Here is a 13,656-nt window from a genome sequence, read left to right on the forward strand (position 1 = left end):
CAAATCCGGTTGTAAGAGGATCCTTTGCCTTTGTCACAGGAGGAAGTCCAGCCTAGAAAGTGATCGACAGCTCATCTCTCAATCAGTGATAAAATAATGATGTAGAAAGACCTGTTGGTTGAAAATCTGATGGACAGAGGAGGTGTACCGAAGAACATGATTAATGATAAAAGCCAAAACTTCATGCTATGATAAAATCCCAATGATGATGATTCAGTGAAGTTGCATTGGCTGCAGTGTCTTACTCTATTTAATTATTTAACTGTCACCGTTTTCATTTGTTGTATACTACAGGTTATTTAGCCAAGAATTTTGACCGGTTTTCAAATACTGAAGAAAAGATTTTGAGAATCTGAAGGCCTGTTCACTTTGTGACAGATCTTCACTGAATGTAGTGTAATTCACTGTGACTTGCTAATTGTTGGCTTGTTAATTTGTGAATCTGACTGTGTAGTGTACCTTTCCAAGGACAGTGTAATATCAGCTGTTATCAATGCTTGTTCATTTCATCTTGCTTTGTAAAAGCTTTCCATCAGGGGAAGCATGTTTAATTCCATGTGTGTGTAGCCTTGCTTCAAGGTCATGGCATGGGGTGCTTTGGTTTGCTCCATTCTTCTGGGCAAGTTTGAAACCCTCTGTCAAGCTAAGCGCTGCTCTGCATAAACTCCTCCGGACAGGAAGAATTTATGCTTGCGGCCCACAATGGACTGTGGTGGGAGGAGGTAAATCGATCCTCTCACACTCAGCGACTGTCTTTGTGGATAGCGGGACCGTGCTAGCTGGATATTACAAACGCACTGATCCAGGTTGCAAGTGTGTGCTGGCCAGCTCCTTTTCTTCTGAGGCTCAGGGCTCGGTTCCGGTGGCTTGACAATAGAGGGTTTTTGGGAGGTTTTTAAATTTTTTTTATTTTCTTTATTTTGGGCTTGGCTTGGCAGGCATTCAAACTGGCTCCTTGCGCATTGTTTCCCAGTTCCACTCTGCCGTTGCTCCTTGCCTCCCTGCCTGGAGGAGAGAGAGTCTCAGCAGGAAGAGTGCCCTACTCACCCGGGCTATCTCCTCGCCCTTTGTCTGAGCTGAGCACGCTTGATTTCCTGGCACTGTGGCTGTGAAACGAGCCCTGAAATCCCCCTACTGCCAGGCGCTAAGAGATCCCCGAATCCTCCTGGATAGCCCCCCCCCCCCCCCCAAAACTCACGCCCCCCCCCCAAACCCCATATCACCACCCCCTCCACACGCCTCACAAACACAGCCTGGGGGAGTTTAGTGGATGACTTTTGGGTTTTTCGCATGACCATTTCCATATGTCTTCATTAGGTGCATGATGCCATGTGGAGGCCCAGTGGCCACCTTCTATGGTGCTTGGGCTAAAACTCACTTTAATTGGAGATTATGCTCCTCGCATCTTTTCTTCAATCTTAAATTTCACAATGCTGGATTTGTGACACAGCCTGATTAATTTAGGCCAGAAGTCCTGTCTTAATAGGAAGAGAAGTGGGGGATTGATTCTGTTGGACAGCCTTCATTTTGAGCTCAAGTTATTTAGTTTATGGAGCGAACCTGCTTTAGCAATTGCCCCACAAGGCCTGTATTTGTTAAAAATGTTTTGGAAGTGTAGATATTTTCCCACTCTTACCACTATTTAGTCATAAAGTTTTGGTTTGAAACACAGACTGTACTTCTCCTCCTCTGGTCATAATCGTAGCCCCCACAGCTGATTTGAATGCTGATATTTTTCCTCATGATCAGTTGTATTCTTATCTGAGAGAATCAGCAGTTCAGACTGGAAAAAATCGTATCTTTGCACTTTGGACAACACTAGACGGTCTGCTAGCATTGTGAAATGATGGTGATGTTTACAGTAATGCAGTGCCAGAATGTGGGGGCTGCTGTTGATGTTAGTTAGGATTAATGTCATCCTCGCTCTCTCTCTTGCTCTCTATTTTGCACAAATCTTTTATTTCAGCTTTTGTAACTGTTTGGGGAAGCAGTGTTCACTTGTGTGTTTTTAAGGTTGAAGTCCACGTTTTCTCCATCATTTACCCACATGTGCATCTGGAAGCCTACCTGCCAGATCAGATAAAGGCTATTCCCTGCACCACTTCAGCTACTGGCTTGCTAGGATGTAGCTCATTTACACCTGTCAGTAAAAAATTACGCACCTGGATCAGTGGATAATTATGGTCGCTCAAAAAAAAATCCTAATTAACACTTGTCTATTACTGATCACAAAGGCTATGGAGAAAGCATTAATTAAGGCCACTGGGTCACTATGTGTCAAGTCACTGGGGCTCAGCACCACCTGTCACAGAGTTCTAGGCACTGCGCAAGACGTGCATTCAGTTTGAGCACTCTTTAATTTTGTTGCAAAGACAATTATAAATTTGTAGCAAATAAGTCAGCTATTTTGATATTGAGCGTTACATTAGATGTTGAAGTAATAATGAGTGTCTTTGTTTCTCTGACAGACTTGTGGCTTAATATTGGCGCCCACATGGTCAGTGCTGTCCCTGTGATCTGTGCTTTCATCAGGCTTTTAAAGAATGAACAGAAACAATTTAAAATGTCATTTTATTAAATTTTTTTTTTAGTAGGTTATCCACTGAACTATAGTTTATCTACGTCACCTAAATGGCAACTGTGGAACGTCCTAATACTGTTAAGTATTCTCTATGGTGTAATTTTCTGACATCACATTTACCACCAGAGCTGGTCTGCCAAGAGTTAAAGCTGCCTCTGGTGAACATGAGCTTTGCCCCCACAGATCTTGTCCCTTACCCAATATCTTTTCCTTAAAACATTTTTTGAGCACTTTGCTTTCAGACCAAAGCCTTCACCATGTCACTCTGGTGCCACGTGGCACAGGTGAAAACTGAACCAGCTCTGCGAAGCAGTACACCACCACTTGAGGCCTGTGCTTTCTCATGCCACAGTATTCATCCTTTGGGTTGTTTCTGGAGGTAGCTGCATTGCCTCTGATCAGCATCTCGTCCCTTTGTCTCCTCAGTCTCCCCGCCTTGCCCTACAGAGGATGGCCCTTGTGCCCTGTGCTCTCTACAGCAGTGTGTGTGTGTGTGTGTGTGTGTGTGTGTTGCCAGTGCTGAATAGGCCCCTCATTTATGATGCTCCTCTCACACACTACTGCTGCTACTCCTCCAAGTTACTCCCCGCTGGCATAACCATGACTAAATCACAGATGGTGGCTCTTTCTTTCTTGGCCTTTTTTTCCCCCCGGAGGGTGGAGGTGCTCCTGACTGGGTGCTGCAGCTCATCTGGGCTGCCCTTTCTCCCAGACTCTCTGTGGCCTGATTGTAAAGGGAGATTTAGTCTGGTAGGCCTTGGCAGAACGGGAGTCAAGGACAAGACACCCCCTCCCACCCCTGTTTCCTCCCCCCCTCAAAGGCAGATGGATGGAAATGAAAACAAGGCATCCATGTTTCTGTAGGCCTTCTGCACAATTTGTTTACTGTAGAATATTACTGATGGGTCAGTGTTGGTGTAGCTTGTACTCAGTAGGATGTTTAATGCGGAAGACCTGCTCTTTGTGGCTCCTGTGGTAGGTGGGAGGAAGTGAGCCCAAGCTTCTGCAATTTCTCTGCTGAGATCTGTGTTCCCACTCCCAGGCTGTGGAGGTGTACTACTGCTGAAATCTGCTGCTTATCGAGCAGATGTATATACCACTGATTGGAGCTCAGTAAAGTGCCTTAATCTTCTGGAGTACCTTTTTAAATGAAGTGGTTAGCTTGCTGATTGGTGAATGCAGCTTTGTAGAGTACCTTGTTATTTAAACTATCTGGGACGTAGGGCTAAATGATATGTTATCATTATCTCTCTCTCTCTCTCATTCATTTCATTCATTCATATATAATATATAATATATAATATATATATATAAAATTCTTCTTTTTTTTTTTTCCTCTTCTGTAATCTGTTGGAGATACCTGGTTGATTTGATCATTAAGAGATAGCTTTAGACCAGTAGAGGGTATGTAAACACAGAGCGTTTGGTTGACCATTAAACATATATATGATGGACAGATCTTTAATTTCCAGCTTCCTGTTAATTCGTAAATAGTTTATTTTGATGAGCACTGGAAAACAATCTCTCTGCTCAGTTATTTATGGCCTTTTTGTACAGTTAGCCCTCATGTTATGGCAAGGCCCCTTTTCTGCCCCAACCTGCAAACTCCTATTAACTGAATATTGTTACAGACACTGCTGTGAGGATGACATATTTCCACCTGATTGCCCACTTGTACAGGGTTGTGGAAATGGTCCTCTGCCAATAACCCTCCAATTTCTCATCTTGTACTGGAAGTTCTTCATTGTAGTAGGATACTGTTAAAGGATATTTTTAAAGGATATTGTTAAAATTGTATGCTTGGTATTGTATTACTCGAATTTATGTTCTTTTAAGGAGAAACATAGAGGAACAATACAAGTTTCATTTTGAGCTTGTTTCAACTTGAACCTATAAAAATTGCACACAGTCTTCCAGCACTACAATCGAAGCGGTCATTCACTAGCCTTTGAGACCATCAGCTTGGTTCACTGTGTGGCTTTTGGAAGGCCTTTCTTTAAATGATGTCTTTAAGAAACAGACATGGAGCAGAACACACGTTGTATTTCATCACATTATGTCAGAAGTGCTTCCTGATCAGGAGGGATGTCTGTAAGCATGTGACATGCAGGTAATGTCCACTCTATCTCTTGTTGTATTTTTGTTTTGGTGTGTGTGTGTGTGGAGGTAATATGTGATGGTTCAGCAGGCCAGGTTTCCAGTAGCCGATGATGTGTGTTGGTTCACTCTTGGTTGGTGTATTTTTGCCTGCAGCTGCATGGAGAAAGTAGAGCAGAATGCCCTCACCCTCATCCCCACCAGTGCCCTCTGCAGTAGCCTCTTTTATACTGTGTATTAGCACCACTACTCTTACCTGCCCTTTCTTAAGAATATATACAATACCTTTATACTCCTTAGTCTTCTCACAGCCATATCCAGCTATATTGTAATAATCTGCTCCCCTCCCCCAGGCATGATTGACAGGTTAGGGCAGCAGTATATGCATCTGATGGTTTCACATGAGGAGCTGGTTGTGGGAGTGTGTATGCAGGGCATGTCCTCCGCGGGGTTTGTTTCAGCCACCTCTATTGTTGCTTCTCCCTATGTCTCCCGTCTGTGTCTCCGGAGCACGGCTGCTCCCGAACCCCCAGCGTGGGCCTGCCTCTCTCAGGAGCTCTGCCGAGCGCAGGCCTGTCTGCAGCGAAACCTGAGACCCAGGGCAGCCGGGCGTTGTGATCCTGGTTCCTCCAGGCTTTGCGTGTGGGTGTGGAGGGGGGTGGATGTTGAGCTTCGGAGCCAGCGTGTCGTTTGGTTCTGGCAGAACACTGCAAGGACATGTTGGGACAGAGCTGGGAAGTGCAGCGTGTTCCCTTGGATTGAAGCTCTTGCTGGCCTCGGACAGCTGACTGCCATGGAAGTGGTGGAGGAAGAGGGGCGTGGGGAACACTGAGTGTGTCAGCCCACAGTCTTTTAAGAGTCTGGGTGTTGGGTCTTGGTGAGTAGGGGGGAGCAGGCTCTGTGCAGTACGTGCCAGAGGCTTACACACACACACACACACACACACACACACACACACACACACACACACTTTCTCACCTCCTCCTCCATGGGCTCAGGCTCCCTTATGTCTGTGTGCGTGCACGCGTGCATGTGCGCGTGTGTTAGGCAGGCCGGTTGTATTGATGCACTGGGTGACTGTGCTTTGAAAGGCTGACTGAGTGTTCTAGAACAAAGACTCAGCTAGACTCGCTCATCTGCTCACGGGAACAGTTGCTTGTGGAGAGACACAGACTGCCTCTGATGTTTGGGTTGGCCCATTTTCTTGCTTCATCATTCTTTCTCCCCTTTTTTTTTTTTTTTACATTTTAAAGAGGATTGGTTTACTGTTTTCTACCATACTTTTGTGAACCATGTTTTTTAAAGTTTAGTACTGTGTGACTTTGCCAGTAGCTTTAGTGCCTTTTCATCTTCTGTTGCTTCTCTTTTAATCCAAAGAGAAATTGAATATGGATAACCATTTAAGCCATCAAAAACCTCCTTAGACCATTCCTGCTTTTCTTTTTTTGAAAAAGCAGCACACCTCCAGTACTACCCTGTTGCTTGGTGCGCTTTTTACCTATTCAGAATGTCTAGACCGTAATAAGGCATCTCATTTTTGATAGCATAATCTTCTGCTTCAATTGTCAGTAACACTTAATTATATGGTTTAAGATTTTTTTTTTTTAAAGGATAAAGACGTGATTATTCTGTTTTCATTTCTACCAAAATAAATGTACCTGTGCTTTTTCTTTTTTTAAGACCTAAAAGATTGCCCTGTTGGTCTGCGTTTAAGCTCAGTCAAAAAGTGGCAGTTTTTTTCAATGCTTTGTGTGGATAGCATATCATAAATGATGTCATTTTGCAAACCTACCCATGGCTTTTCTTGCCAGTATTCTTTCAGTACAGTTGCAAGCTTGTAGGAGTAACCAACTCTTGATTGATAGTTTAGGATAGTATATTTTTGCAAGTTTTTCTCTTTATAGCTTTTCCTCAGATTGGGTTTGAATCAGTTTCTGGGCTGTTAACACAAATATACCAAACATATGAAATTAACAACCCCTTGCCTACTTATGCTTTTATCTAAAAAGGAAGTGCCATATTTGCTGAATATAATACCAGGTCAAGCAACATTTTCATTGCATTTAAATTGGCAGCAGCCGTTTGTCAGCCCAAACTTTTGTGCTTTACTGATGACAAATGTGTTGTTAATGTGGGAATGTAATGTGTCCTGTGACGGACTATGCCAAAGAATGCAGAGGTAAATAAGATTAAAAAAGGGACATGGGAGTGAACTTTTAGAATGTGTTTTATAAATAGTGTTTGTTTTGAATACACAATGTGCTGCAGGCATACAAAAATGAGTTTGTGACGATTGTTTTAAGTCTGACTAACACACATGGCCAAAGCTTGCTTGTAAAAACTTTAAAGGCCACTATAAAACATATATATATTTTTAAAACTTGCAAATAAACAAAACGAATGAATAACTAGGGTTGATGTGTTTGCAAATTGGTCTACGTGTGCAACATGTGTTTGTGTTTGTCATACAATAGCGTTAATTCAACATGCATGTGTGCACGTGCCCAGTAGGGTCCGTGGCCGAGTCGATCTTCTAAAAGATATGGGTAGGGTGGACAACTAATGCATGATTTATTACTGCAGAAAAGAAGTGGGTATGTTTACTAGTCTATCCTGATATGTAGGCTGAAGGGTCTTCATCTCCTGGAGTTAATGAACCTCAGTCGTCGTAGCAGCGAGTTCAACCCCAGGAAGTGTCTGACCACCCACCCCTTGCCAGCTGTCCCAACTGACCTGACACTGAGACAGGTCTAGTTCTCCTCACTCATTAGCCACGCTAAAACTATAATTTATATCCCCTTTAAAAGAAGGAATTTAAGCACTCATTTTAATCCTATACTGCCAAAAGTAAAACCACTACCAAAAATACAAGAATAAATGTTTAAGCCCTGCTGATCTAAGAGTGGTCAGTCAGTGGTCAGGAGGAAAAGGTTAAGCTCTTAAGCCAGATGCAGTGGCTTAATGACTATATGGTTCTCAGTGCCTTCACACAGTCCCTGAGGGAGTCTCTGTACGTTTTTGGAACTGCCTGTCTTCAGACAGTGGCGAAGGTTTAATTTCAACTTTAGGTTGGGGACAGGGCAGGGCACTGCTCACACCATCTAACCGAACGCATCGTATGAGTATTGTGAACATTTAATTATTGTGGGAGTCTCTGTTCACGTTTCCTCATTTCCAGAATCACCAATGCCGAGCCCCTTAGACCGCTGCACCAACTGTAGTGCTGAGTAAAATGTGTTAAAGCCAACACCAGTGTGCTGGAAAGAGCTGTGTGTTAGGCTTGGGTGAGTGTATTTTGCCAAGGTCTGTTTGACATGTGGGGAATGTGTGGTGTGTGGAGATGTGACTGTGAAGCTTGTGTGTGGCTAGGAGGGGGAGGTTTTGCCAAGGGAGATGAGCCCTTCCACTGCAGAGATGTCCCCGCCCTTCCCCCATCTTTCTGTTGCTCCCCTTAAGTAGCAACGGCTGTTAACTGCTCTCCCACCATCTGTGGTGAGACTCTGGTGTGCATCAAGGACCAATGCTAGGAATGTCTTGATTTTGCCTGCTCTCTGAGGTTGCTCATTCAAGCTATGAAGAAAAAGCTTTATCAGCTTCTTTTCTTCACTGCTTTAATGCTCTGGAGCTGATTGGTCTACGTTGGGATATTTAGCGTTACGCTGTTGATTAAAAAAAAAAAAACATTTCTGCAAATGAGTCAGCTAGTTTGACACCAGTTGTTAACCAGTTTTTGTTTTCTGAATTTTGGTCTTCCCACTTAGTCACTGTTTTGTAAATACTGAGGTCAGATGTATTACGATGTGAAAAAAGTGAGTGTGATTTCTGTCACTGACAAATAAACAGTTATGCTATTGCTAATGATATTTTATATCATTGTCATTTTGTAGAATTCACCATTCTGTGAGTATAAAATGCTGGAATCTTGTCAAACAAAACTTTGACAGTATTTAAAGCTTCCCATTTTTAAAAGAACAACAAAAACCTTTCTTAGTCCTTTACAAAACCAAATCTACATAAGTCTGTAAGTCTTTGTGCCCATAGCCAACTTGAGATCAAGCAAATAAAGTTAATTTTTTTTTGCTGTCATATATTAAAATGACGTGATGATAAATTGGAGCCCTGAATAAGTTAGGTTTGTCATCATAAAATATACCTAACCAAAGATTGATTTTAAAAAAGAAAAAAGAAAAGAAAAAAAGCAGAGACATTGTTGTTGTAATGTTTTCCAAACCTTCTAAATCACTTATTTGTGACAGTGCAATAAGTTTAAATGGATCAGGGGCCAGTTGCGCCAGCAGGTCTTACACCTGGTCATAAGCTAAATGTCTCCTATATCTTTCTATGGTAACTGCCTTAAACATCACAGTGACAAGATGGCTGTGATGCAGACATCATAGCAGTCCTTGTAGCTGCCTAGCTATAATGATACAGATCTGATTGAGAGACTTGGTAAGAGAGAACTGTTTAAGGTAACTGTTTTTAATTATTTATTATGCTGCATTGTTTAGAGGTCAGTGTGGCTTTATGAATACTATATAATTCAATTAATTTATGTATTTCAGTGACAGTGAAACTAATTTTGCTGGATTTGTGTAGATTATTTTGTGGCGGTAAATATGAGTACCAAGTTTGCTTAGTAGTTGCTTAGCAACTGTCTTTGTTACATGTTTCACATAGATGTGCACTGTCTAGGCATAACTTTATTTGTTGTATGGTTGTAAACTCCTCTCTGAAAAATGGTCTCGGCTACAAGCAGTTTAGAAATGATGACCAGGTATCAGAATATCAGATGCATCCAGTTCCAGAATATCAACTTCCTTTTGTCAAAGCCTGATTCCCAGTGTTCTAGCTCTGTGGCAGATGTGGGGGTATTCTGTGTTGACTGGCTAACAGTGAATTCAACTTTTAAATGACTAAATTTAGTTTCCTAAAGGATATGTTTCATATTCTGTGCATGTAATAGGTTTGCACTGAACACCTGGATGTGTGGAAGTGCTGAGCTTTGATGCCTGCATTTAGTCTGTGTCTCTCTGTGACCATTAGGCTGTTCATGTGTTGGTGGTGGTTGCTTGGAACCATACCAGATTAGTTGCGTGATGCTACAGGAAACATTGGGTTTTGTTTCCTAATGTGGCATGTTTCCTGTCAGCCAGGGCAGCACAGTGCCAGATATGATCTGCAGCCACTGGTGTGTTAGTCGAGTATCTGGGCTTGGCCCAGAATGTGTCGGATTGCTGTTTGGCTCTGGATAAAGTGGTGTCAGTAGACCAGAAAAATGGGGGTGATGACATTTAAGAATAGGGAAGTTCAAAGCTCCCAAATGTGTCCACATTTTAAGTGCAGACAAATTAATGGGTGGATAGGTTGCCATCAGCCTCCTGTAGAATTTGTTTTGGCAAGAGCATCAGGATGTCTCAGCCCCTCTGGTAGAAAAGCGGAGCTGAAAGCTCCCCAAGACCTTGTCAGAGAACTCCTGTGTCTTTTAGTGCAGCGCATTTAGACATCACACTGCAAATCTTTTGCCTTTGACTGCATATGGCTGTTCCTCTGTTGAATTTCAAAAGTGTATAAAGTGCATTTGAAGCCCTAAGATTTCTTTTTACACCACTCTGACGTGTGTTCTGTCTCCTGTTAACCATTTGTTGGCTTTCAGTCAAACGTTTGCTCTGTCTTGACTGACCTCACGTAGTATAGCCAGTATTTTGCATTGAGCGGCCGGGTTCGATATTTCGGATGTCGTCACTACTTCACATTTTCCCAGCATAGGTGGAGTGTGAGATTTTCTCCTGGAGAGTTGCACTGTTTGGAAAGAAAGGGCATACACTCCACATTAATTCCCCTTCTTTTGCTGTCTGAGGCACTGAATGGCACATCAAAGGCAAAGTGCGGTGGTGCTAATCCCCCCCAGACGGACTCAGGTTTGAAGTGTGATCAAAGTGCAGCCTGTACTGATAGATGGGCTCTCTCCAGCCCACTGGCTGCCAGGGGACCAGGAAGTTGTGTGAGCGTGACACAGGATCTGAGGGATTCACAGAAGGGGCAGGGCAGCTCGAGGCTCCAGCCTGGCCCAGACAGGCCTATCTGCTCTCTACCGTAGGCTGCCATGTGCGACTTGGAGAGAATGAATCTATTCACGGTCAGTTCAGGGCATCAGTTCTGTTCATAATTTTGTTGAATTTGTTCCATTATGTGGAAAAAGATCTGTGATGCTGTGAGTTGAATTCTAGATTAGCTACTTAATTGGCCCACTTCAAACTAAAATGTTCATTAAAAGTAATTTGGTATAATGGTTGGGATTAGACCCAAACATGATCCGTTGAAGTGCTCAAGAATCATTGGAGGGAGCAGTCCTCAAAGGAAGTTCTGACACAACGCCTCGTGGTTCTGTAATCTGATTTGACAGAAGGAGCCACTGCAATAGCGCAGGACCATGAGCCATGCTGCCATAGACAGCCCGTGTCAAAACCAGGCCTGTCACATATCAAACTCAGCCCCACCTCAGCGGCTCCGTTCAATAAATGTTTTGGCACCTCCGTTTTACCTTCTGCTGAGCACCTGAGCAGGCTGATCAATAGCTTTAAATTACTCATTAAAATCCTCCCAGGAAGTGTAATGGAGTCAGCGATTTAAGCATTAGGCGGTCAACGTTTTCTTTGTTGGGGCTTGAAATGAGGAGTGTGTGGGTTGCGCCCCCCCCCCCCCCCCCCCCCAAAGCACTAACATGTGTCTCATCCTGTTGTTCAGTCTCTCTCTCTCTCGTGCTCTCGCTCTCTGTCTTTTATCCTGCTGACACTGGTTTCCGTGGCTCTCCGCAGCCGGCAGGCGTGCGAGCCGACCTCTAACGACCCCCTGCTCCTTCTGTGTCTGTGGACAGCGGCAGCAATCCTTAGGTTGTGCGAATCTTGCGGTGAATCGAGGGCTGCCTTCCTCACCCCTGAGTTAATTTTGGAGTGTCACTCTGCTCTGGAGGTTGAAGGGGAGGGGGAGGATGTTTTCTACCAGAGTTGAAAAGTGCTCTCTGTTGCCAGAGAGACCTAGGCGTTGGCTGAGGGCCTGGGAGAGCAGAAGTCCTGTTAAAAGCTCAGTGTGGTTGTTATGCTGTGGTGTTACTGAAGGGACATCTAAATGAAATGGTCACATGTTGGGGTTAGGCGGGTTCACACACATTTACATATCTGCACTCTCAACTCCCCATGATCTCCCGCTTCTCTTCTGAGCTGTGCATGCTGGGTAGGGTGCCCCCTCCTCACCATTACCCCCGCTGGCCTCCTCTCTCCTGCTTACTGCCGCTTCATAAACCCTGAACATGCAGCACACAATGGTGGCCAGGAAAGAGGTCAGGGTTGAACTTGAACCTCAGCTGCACCTCCATGCTTGGTGAGCCTTGCTGAGAACCTTGAGGTGTGTTTTTATGCATTTATTTATTAGTTATTTAAAATTTTTCTGACATCTTAACCCTTCAGCATACTTTAAGGGATGCAGTCAGTAGCAGTAGTCTGATAACAGAGATCTGCTTTCCTTGGTATTACTTCTCCGTACTATAAATAATGACCTGTGGGTATACTTGAATAAAAAAAAAATATATAGGTGATGGAGAAATTCTGAATTTCGATTTAGTGTGCAAAAATACAGGTAGGTTTTTGCAGGAAGCAAAATTACTGTGCGGTGTGATCAATGCCGAGTTACGAACAAATGTCCATTTAAGCAGCTGTAACTACTCGTTTTTGATTCGGGTTTAATGTTGTATGTGGCTTGTTGGATCAGTAGCTAAACTTTTAAACTAGCGTTAAGTGTAATGTGTTGGTACTGTTTAATGCTGCCACCTCAGTTGGTCCCAAACTCATGAATCCAGCTTCACAGGGGGACACTCTGAATAATTATGCGACTAGTGCCAATTTCATTGCTTTGTTCCTAGAGTTCAGAACCCAATGGTAACATTTTAAAGGTTTGTGAGTGCTCCTGGAACTAGGTGGTAAAGACTAGTTGGGCCTGTGCTCTGTCATGTTTGTGTGTCTTCCAGATGTCTGTGTCCTAGTTACGGCTAGTCTTTGTGCTCCCCCCTCTGGGTTGGACTTCCCTCCTGGTGACTTGTTGCGGGAGGTTACGTTTCATTGAAGATGTCTAACTGAAATGTGAAAATCTTAATCTCATTCAGTGTTATTCAAAGCTGCTCAGTAAAAACACTCTGCTTAAAAAGGGCCGTTGTTTTTATTTGACTTTTTTCCCGTAAGCTTGTAAAAGTGAAGCTGGCATGCTGTCCTCCCTGTGTGCCAGGAGCTGGAGCATGCCTTGCTGAGCCAGGACCGAGACTTCCTCTCCGACCTCGTGTGCTGTCTGCTGCAGGGATGTTACCAGCGAAACGACATCACGTAAGACGCTCTCCTCTTTCTCGGCCAAGGCTGCCATTCTGGCCTCGCACACCATCTCTATCTCTCTCTATCTCTCTCTCTCTGCCTGTATTTTAGACATCAGATGATATAGGGGTTGATAGTTCGTGGATTGTTTCACAACACACACCAGCGCACTTCAAGAATGTGTCGCAGCTCGCAGAGCAAGTTAGTCTAAGCCACCATCTGCTCATGACTCACTCCTGGCACTTGTTGGCTGTGCCGTTTTACATTCGCGCCTTCTGACCGCTTCGCTGCAGCCCTCTGGCTCAGGCAGTTGGAGGTCTGGGGGCGTGGCCTCACTTCCCGAAATGAGTGCGTATGATGGCGTCTGAGTCATTTCTGGAAGAATTGGCCGGACCCCTGAGGCGGCTGGATTGCTGCAGCAGGAGCAGCCTTAGTCACCTGGGTGACTGTGCGCCGCGGGTGGGAACGATCCTGCTCGGCCGTGCTCATAACAGGAGAGAGGCGGGGTGGGGGCTGTTAGAACGGACAGCCGCAGGCATTCTGGGGGCTGCCACTGAGCTCTGGCCTTTTCAGAGAGCTGCCCTTTTTTATTCGCACACACTCAGCTTCCCGGCAGATCAGGAG

General features: G+C 44.2%; 1 protein-coding gene across 1 annotated transcript in view; it reads left to right on the plus strand.

The window, feature by feature from the left end:
* The window catches only part of LOC113589248 (cat eye syndrome critical region protein 2), a 33,226-nt gene that overhangs the window by 3,328 nt on the left and 16,242 nt on the right, over positions 1 to 13,656 (plus strand). The window contains 1 exon segment of the mRNA XM_027028804.2: positions 12,953 to 13,047. Coding sequence (XP_026884605.2) covers positions 12,953 to 13,047 — 95 coding nt within the window.

This window comes from Electrophorus electricus, chromosome 12 (assembly GCF_013358815.1).
Source record: "Electrophorus electricus isolate fEleEle1 chromosome 12, fEleEle1.pri, whole genome shotgun sequence".
In the NCBI taxonomy this organism is placed as follows: domain Eukaryota; kingdom Metazoa; phylum Chordata; class Actinopteri; order Gymnotiformes; family Gymnotidae; genus Electrophorus; species Electrophorus electricus.